An 8504-nucleotide genomic window follows, 5' to 3' on the forward strand; every position below is an offset into this window, starting at 1 on the left:
CTCTCTCTCTCTCTCTCTCTCTCTCTCTCTCTCTCTCTCTCTCTCTCTCTCTCTCTCTCTCTCTCTCTCTCTCTCTCTCTCTCTCTCTCTCTCTCTCTCTCTCTCTCTCTCTCTCTCTCTCTCTCTCTCTCTCTCTCTCTCTCTCTCTCTCTCTCTGACACTCCTTACCCCACCCTCCATTTCCCCAAATTAAGCAAACATGGAGGTATGTTCAAACCACAACATCTCTATTTTGTCTTCTACTCCTACTTGTTTATTTTCCTTTTTCCTGATAACATGTCATGAATTATAATTTACTTTTCACTGATGTGATATCCTATGGAGGTTTGGAAGAAAGCACAAGGAAAACACACTGACCATACATAACCACTAACCATACATATCCGCTTTATGTTTATACAGCACATGGTACATATGATACATTACATACACAAACACTCATATGTCAGTTCAAATGAAAAAAACAACAACAACAGAGGAGCTCCAAATGGAATGGAGAGGAATGTTGATGAGTGCGGAGGACAGCACTCTCTGCTTGAAACAAACGGCAGAGGAAAAGTGCAGAGGAAAGTGCAGAGTTCAGCGTTCACATATGGTTGTAGTTAGTGGTCCATGCAATGGCCTCCCATTAAGTCCAATGTGGTTTGGAGGAGACTTTCATTTTTTCACAGTTTAAAAAGGTTTTAAGAAATTTCTCTCACCCCAGGAAGTTTACTTTGAGTCATTGTGTAGATTTGTGTAGATAGATTTAGAGTTCGTTGTGGTCAATGTATGTGGGAAGGATTTGTTTTTCCTACATGGAATCGTCTCAATGCACAATCCCACTCTGGGGATTATCGATGTATAGATCTTCATGTATGATAGAGAGAGAGAGATGGGGGAGGGGATGGTTATGGTGCCTGGATGACGTTTCAAGTTCACTGGGGGAGAAAGAAAATCCTGGTGTTTTGCTCGCTTTTCCATAGTTAAATCCAAGGGGTCATTAAACAGGGAAAGAAATTGTCTGAGCATTTTTACACATACTTAAATTCACGGAAAAGTAAAAACCAGAAGACAAAATATCAGCTGTACCTATATTGACATTTGGTCATTGGCGTAGTTCTTATAAAAACTACATACAAAACAACCTTAATTAATGATGTGCTATGTAATCATAAGGTGAGAGGTATACGCTGGTTCTATAAACAAGTCAAACCAAACAAGGCCTTTAGTTTGCAGCCAGTTAAACTGGTCCATCACAGCTGATCACAGCTCTGGGTACAGTGTGTCCCAAGAGCCCGTTGACTTTGGCACCAGTTGAAAGCGCTGGCGTGATAACACAAACGTATCTCCTTAGGGCAGGTGGCTAATTGTTGCCTTAATGTCAACCTTTGCAGCTGCAGTACTGCAGTAATTACATAGCAGAACATAACATACATCATGCAGATGTTTTGGGGGAGAAGGCATTTGGGTTGAACATATAAAAAAATAAGAATATCAAATGTCTTATGTAAAATTAAAATTCAACATTTCAGTATAGAAAACACATTTGTATCTCATCTCATTTGGGCTTTGTAAAGAAACTACTTTCCAACCATTGACTGAAATACACAATATGAAACAATAATACTGATCATAAATATAACATGTACATGAGCTACAGTCTAAAGTTATTAGTGGTGTGTTTCTCACACTTGCCTCTCCTTAAAGAGGATCTCAGCGTACACAGTGCCTGTGCACAAGGCTTTGTTGTCCGGCAGAGGCCTGACCAGCTCCAGCTCTGCATATGTCAGGCTCTCCTCTGCAATCTTCGGCTGCAAGGGACAAGAAGAAAAGGAAGCGAGTGAAGACCATACTCGTAAATTGAGATATTCATGTTGGGTCTATTACAATATGATTCTGGACAAAATTACCTTGGGATAACAGTCACATATGCATACAAATCAAATAAAGTAAATACTTAAAGTAAAACAACTTGAAGGAAAATGTTAGATTTCTGGACAGCCCTCTACAGAAATAATGTACCTAACAAATTGTATGTAAGAATCAGGAGACTTACCAAGACCACCTTCCTCGGCTGTGCCTTTAAAAGTTTGGGTTTTCGGATTTTGTCTGCAATGGGTGCTGTGGAAGAATGAAATTATCATTATACTGTATGCAGAGAGGGAACACTTTGTCTGTGTAACAAGACAAATGTTCCCCCTTAAACCAAAACCCAGAACCACAATTGTCTCCGTCCACAATGTTTACATGCCTCTCCTGTCATTGATTAGTGATGATTTGGAAGCAGACATCAAAACAGAGTTGAACATACTGTGAGAGTTCAGTGACCGGCCGGAAGAAGACGACACAACAGCACCCTCCTCAGGGGATAGGTACTCAGTGTAAAGCCAATTAGTACGCAGCTGGGCCCACTAATTGCTTTGTGTCTCCCTCTATAAAGGTGTGCCAGGAGATGAGCTTGAGGTGGGGGAGCATACACGGGGACCTGTGATGATGGCGTACTCGCCTACCTCAGAGAAAGCGGCTTTTCCTGATGCACCTTGGCTCTCGGTTAAGCAAGGCAGGCTATAGGTAGAGAGAAGCGTTCCCCCTGTAAATGTTATGTGTAGACGATAGTCTGTTTTCCCTGTTTGGCCACGGTCTTTAGGTCAACTTCTTAGTTAATTTTTTATTAATTTTTTTCGCTGTTGTTTCAGAGGTGGACGCTACCCAGTACTGGAATCATTTTGTCAGGTGAAAGAAAAATCTATTTATTGACAACACAAAAGCAAAGGAACCACAACCACTGCCTCCGGTCTGTTCATTTCATGTCTCCCACCTGTGTTAGGGTGTTTCGGACAAGCTGATCTGTCACAATACATAAAATGCTTGAAGTGTAGACATTCAGACTACTACGACATGACATGAACTGCTTGTGAGACAGACAAATCACGTTAAAACTCTGCCAAACCTATTAATCTCAAGGGTGAACCAAAATATTATCATCAAGAACAAATGTTACTTTCTTAGAATCTGTACTCTTGCATGCTAAGTTGACCATAAACCTAGCACTATTTCTGGTAACAAACTGTGATATCACAGAGTGATAGAGAATTTGCTTCGCTCTTTGGCCAGTTTATCTATGCCAGCATATACAGTATAGTGTAGATCCATATATATACTCTAAAGGTACAGCGTGATATTAGCAAGTAGAAGCAATATCAGGAATCTAATATCAGGAATCAGACACAGTGTTCAGTAAACTCCTCTATGTTGGCCACTTTAACCACACTCCCTCCCCCAGGCCACATACCCAACTGTGGGTATGAAGATAGTCTTCTAAGTTTCCCTATGTGAAAATATGGTACAGATGTGATGGATTTTCTGTTTACCTTTAGCTGGTATTTCTGGTGGTATCTCGGACTGCTCTTTGCTCCGTTTCCTCCTGTACCTCCTCTGCTTTTTGGGCAGGGCAGGAGACACACTGACTAGACTGGTCACCGTCTCCCCTGAACTGCAGACAGCAGACAGAGATGTTTATAGCAGAATTAGGTCAGGAGAATTCATATCACATCTATGGCAGATAAGATACTGTGTCTAGGCTACCATAGTATCTGCAGTAAAGCTCACATTTGATTTGAATTATAAAGAAGCCTACCTGTTCTGAGGGCTCTTGACCAAGTGGTAGTTGTCTATAAGACAATGAGACGAAACATTGGTGCATGATGGGGAAAAACATTCTGCCATGTCAGCAAAAACAGAGTTCAGCTTGCCTTGTCCATTCGCTTTAAATGATCTGTTAATGTGGCCCAGATGAGTTATTTCATGGTGTGTTTACTCACCCTTTAACCTCTTCTTCCTCTGTACATATTGGCAGGTCACCACCACGGTGAACATACACATGCACACCAGTCCCACAGAGCAGATCAGCACAGCGCACAGGTACAAGTCTGAAACACACAAAACCACAAAACCAACCAGATTAGTCATCCTTCAAGTAAGAAGGCGTGCTACCCTGAAGACCCATGTTTCTGTTGTTAGTCACTTGTTTAGAAATATCCTTAAAATATCCATGTCCACCATTTATGGCATGCTTCGTGTGGTTGTGCTATTTTAGTCAAGGACAATGCAGAGCACCAGAGTCACGTTCTTACCTTCAAACAGACTCCACAGACTCTCCTTGGCCTTGGTCGCTGGTTGGACATGCACTGGAAGGAAAAAAGGGAAGTCATCAATGTGGCTACCGTCCCACCTATTTATACAGTGTACCCAGTTTAAAAACCTCTAATTGTAGGTGGGTTGGCATAGGATGACAGTATTGATGTTGTCCTCTCCTCTGGATCCACTTCCTGAATCACTGGCTCGTGGTAGCTAACACCCACCAAGCCATCCTGAAATACCCCAAACCGCCAGCAGCTGACGACAGCCAGGCTAGCCTCTCCCTCCCACAGCAGCCATACTTAGCTTAGCTAGCCGCCAGAGCTACTGGGCTGAAGCCTGGCTGAGTGTCTGCCTGTCCAGAGGGCTTAAACTGGGGTTACCTCTAGAGCATTTCCCTCTATGCTAAACCACCAGCACTTTCAATGACTGGGCCAACCATATGTATGACCCACATTCAACTATTTGGAAACATTAGTCTGACATAGATGAGAGCTAGCTGTGAGACTTGGCTCTGGATTTTCTCTAGTTGTGTTTGCCAAGTATGTACTTGCTGTAAATATATGTCACAAATCTTTAGCACGTTCCTATATCATTCCAGGTAAAGCAACTCTTGGTCATGCATTTTTTGTTCAAAAATTAAGCATTCAGTATTGTGGTGCAGAAGACTCTTCTTTACCATGATTCATACAGTATGACTTGAATAGGACATTATGCACAGCGCCAGAAGGCCAGCTGCACATGCTGGAATAATATGAATAATATAAAGCTACAGCACTGCATGGAGCCAAAGAAGTGTCTTTGAAAATGTCATCCATTTATGGCTGGTTTTGAATGGCAGTGGAAACATTCAACTAAATTCACTCACTGTTCAATTGATTCCATTCATATGTGCTCTCCCTTTCTTTTTGATAGGAGGTCTCTCGTATATCCTCACTGTGATAGCACAGAGCACACATATCGAATGGATAGCATCCCAAAGACAGATCTGTATTCTGTTTAAAAAGGGATAAATTCTGTATTCCACAATCAATGGACAAATTCCATGGGTAACTTTGGGCTACTTCCGAGTATTAATGAAACTTAAAGAAAAATATATAAAATTGAATACTAGTATGTAGTGATAATCCATACAATCTTCATCACAAACACCTTCAAAATGTCATTTTCACATCCTCTTTCTTCACTTCTCTTTGCCCTCTATTCATCACGCTCTTTCTCAATGCGAGGCCCGTGAAAAAGTAATGGTGGCCTCATTCTTGGAGCTCTGTTTTTACACTTGCCCATTTTAAACCCTGACCACGGAGGACCCAGTGTACTAGAGTACCTTGATGCTCCTATACTTGAACCCAAACCACATCCGTTTCACCACCATTCTACGTACCTTTTAAAAAGGCACAATATCTCCCAGCCCACACACACGTTGTCCAAATATCTCAGGGTTTAAAGGGGTGCTTTGTTTACCCCAGAAAGAGGCTAATTTCATGCTGTTTTCAGTTTGTTTTCCCTAAACCATCAAACCCTATGACATTTTGGGTTGTATACCCAAGCCTACCATATTCCTGGATTTGGGGCAGAGTAGGATGTATGGCGTAAGACCAAAGGAATTCCTGCAGTGTTGGACACATCAGGTGGCCATGTATTGAGCCTTCTTATCTCTGTTACATATGCACTACTACACAGTTGTCTATTCAACCAACCCCCTCGACACCATAGACGCTCTGACGTTGGGGAGCCTCATACTACAAATATCTCTTGTTCTCTCACTCTCGAAATCACTCACTTCTAGCCACGATTGTATGTGTGTACAATACTTAGGGGAGGGAAACTCCTGGCAGTAGCCAAATACAATATGTGTTTGGTGGTGATGGTGCCAGTGTTCCCTTCCTTCTGGTGTTGCTCTAGTCTGTCTGCTCTGGCTCAGACTTGGCTATGAACAGACAGTCAAATGTCACTGCCGGCACAAATGATTCCATGGAAAAAGTGGTTCAGTCTGAATTTACTCAAAGCAATGTAGTAATTGCTTAGAAAGTGAAATTGCATCTGCTTCGCTACATCTGCTTCACTACTGTGTATGCTGCTTAGATCCTTTCACAGAATGTTATGTGCATCGAACTGGCAGAACTGAAGGGCTGACATTGGCTTCAGAGAAGAAAATATACTCTATCTTCTCGTTCCAGCAAAAGAAAGCCCTGTAACCACTAGCTGCCATGTAACTTATTGCTATGAAGTATTGCTTCTTCTCAAGATTGTTCAAAACCATGGAACTCCCTTCCACAATAAAAAACAGGACCTTTCATTACACATGACACAATCTCCTCCTCCTCAAGATTGATGACTCCTAAATTAGGTCAGCCAGTTGTGATTCCTGCTTCTGGTTCTACTACTACTGTTACTGCTACTGCTACTGCTACTGCTACTACCACCACCACCTGCATCGGTTGTCTTCTACTGCACACAGTGCTACACCTAAATTCATAGTTACCTCTAAGTTCGGTGGCGGCCGTGCAGTTCGTTGACACCTTCCATCGGCTCTGGTGCTTCTTGAACTCCTGCACCCGGCATATGTAGAGTCCTTGGTCCTCCGCTGAGATGTTCATAATGAGCAGGTCGAAAATCTTCCCTTGCTTGACCACTGTCAGCTTCAGCTTAGGCCAGGGGAAGCTCTTGGTATAGTTCCCATAGAACCTGGCCTTTCTCATGTTGACCCTGGCGATGAGGAGCTCTTTGTCGCTGGAAGAACGTTCGGGCAGGAAGGTCCATTTGACCACGGGCAGGCTGCTGGAGCGGCGTCTCTGGGACACCTGGCAGGTCAGGGTGATGTTCTCGCCCTCCTGGGCCACCGTGAAGGGAGAGGGGGTGACGGTGACATTGATGGCCTGGCACACTTCTGAAAGATATAGTACACGCATAAAGAATATGTATGTGGATATAGATATGACACCAAAAACCTTTTTACACTATTGAGCTGAACCCATAGGGTTCTGGTTGGTTCATAGTGTGCAAAGGGTATAAGAGCCATCAAGAGCCTAAGATGGTGTATGAAGACCTTGGAGGAGTTGGAAGAAGACATGTTGACCTAGATTCATAGATAATCCATATGTTGTTTTGATTTTGATCAACAGTTAGACACAGTATCTCTTTCCTACTGTATTAATGTCTGTGGGTGAGTCATCTGAAAGTGGTGTTTAGCTTAGTCAATTTTAAGAGGAAGAAATATTAAGGAACATACCTTGGCCTAATTTGTTGCATGACAAAAGCAACATCTGTTTTTTCAACCTAGAGTCATTTCATAATCCTAACTTTCCACTAGTTGTAAGCATATTTATGTGACACACAAAGCCATGAAAACACCATATAGAAAGTTAACTATTCATTTCTAGATGAAAATTCTATTTTGTAAGATATATTTATTTAGCTAGAGTATTAAGATGCATCTTATGAAAGAGTCACACAAAACACAGTAAATGGGTCAAAAGCAAACTACAAACCTTTCAATGTTATGTTTTCAACAAAAATAAGGGAAACCACCAATTTCTCAGTTTACAGTTATTTTTCATCATTGCACAAAAATAAAGACTATAATACACTTGCAATTATCCTGTCATAACAACTTATTATTTCACTGCAGACTGTTTATTTACTGATTCAAATGCATGTCATGTAGAATGTGTCTTTTTCCAGAACATCACTCGTTTAATAAAAAGTTGACAAGCCCTTCAACAAATGTTTTTCCAATCTTTTTATCTTTTTATGATGTTACTATAGTTATTTCTCTCTCTCTCTCTCTCTCGCTCTCTCTCTTGCTCTCTCTCTCTCTCTCTCTCTCTCTCTCTCTCTCGCGCTCTCTCACGCTCTCTCTCTCTCTATTCATCATCAGATACCATTTCAAAGTATTGCCAAATTTCATATCATGACATACTGACCTAACAATAAAATTTTACTTTTATAACCCATCCACCTAAATAGTAAAATAAAGTTGCTTACCGGCAATGAACGCTCTAGTCAGGAGAAGTATGACCACTGAAGAGATCTTCATTTTCCAGACCAGCAGGCTCCATAAAAAACAGCTAAATGTCTCCCAAAAAACAGAGCCTCAGCTCAGGATTCCTCTTCCCTTTTCTTTTTTTACAGCATTTGTGTGTAATATGAAACAGGACTTTCACTGTTTCTGCTTGGAACCACCCCCCTCGCCCCTCCCCCTAGCACACTACCCCACCCCACTTTACTCCTCTGCTTGGCAGAATGTGGGAAATGTAATTTCCTGTGCAGGAGGAGGGAAGGAGGGAGTGCGTTGTGTGCTATAGCTTTGACGCCGACGTATCACACTTCCAGCTGTGGACTACAGCAGAGCAGTCTACTCTGGCCAGTGTTTTATTTCCCAC

General features: G+C 42.0%; 1 protein-coding gene across 2 annotated transcripts; it reads right to left on the reverse strand.

Moving 5' to 3' along the window:
• Positions 1–370: 370 nt before the first annotated feature.
• Positions 371–8295, reverse strand: vstm4b (V-set and transmembrane domain containing 4b). 2 transcript variants are annotated; one of them, XM_041858171.1, is made up of 8 exons: positions 8107–8295; positions 6605–7006; positions 4116–4169; positions 3804–3911; positions 3620–3653; positions 3354–3475; positions 2039–2103; positions 371–1793 (listed from the first exon to the last, which is right to left on the reverse strand). In XM_041858171.1, the coding sequence occupies exons 1-8, from the start codon at positions 8156–8158 to the stop codon at positions 1668–1670; spliced, it is 963 nt and encodes a 320-aa protein (XP_041714105.1). In that variant the 5' UTR covers positions 8159–8295; the 3' UTR covers positions 371–1667. The 2 variants fall into 2 exon arrangements, with proteins under 2 accessions (XP_041714105.1, XP_041714104.1); XM_041858170.1 differs by having other exon boundaries at positions 6605–7009.
• Between the last annotated feature and the right edge of the window lie 209 nt (positions 8296–8504).

The sequence above is a fragment of the Coregonus clupeaformis genome, chromosome 31 (genome assembly GCF_020615455.1).
Source record: "Coregonus clupeaformis isolate EN_2021a chromosome 31, ASM2061545v1, whole genome shotgun sequence".
Classification (NCBI taxonomy): domain Eukaryota; kingdom Metazoa; phylum Chordata; class Actinopteri; order Salmoniformes; family Salmonidae; genus Coregonus; species Coregonus clupeaformis.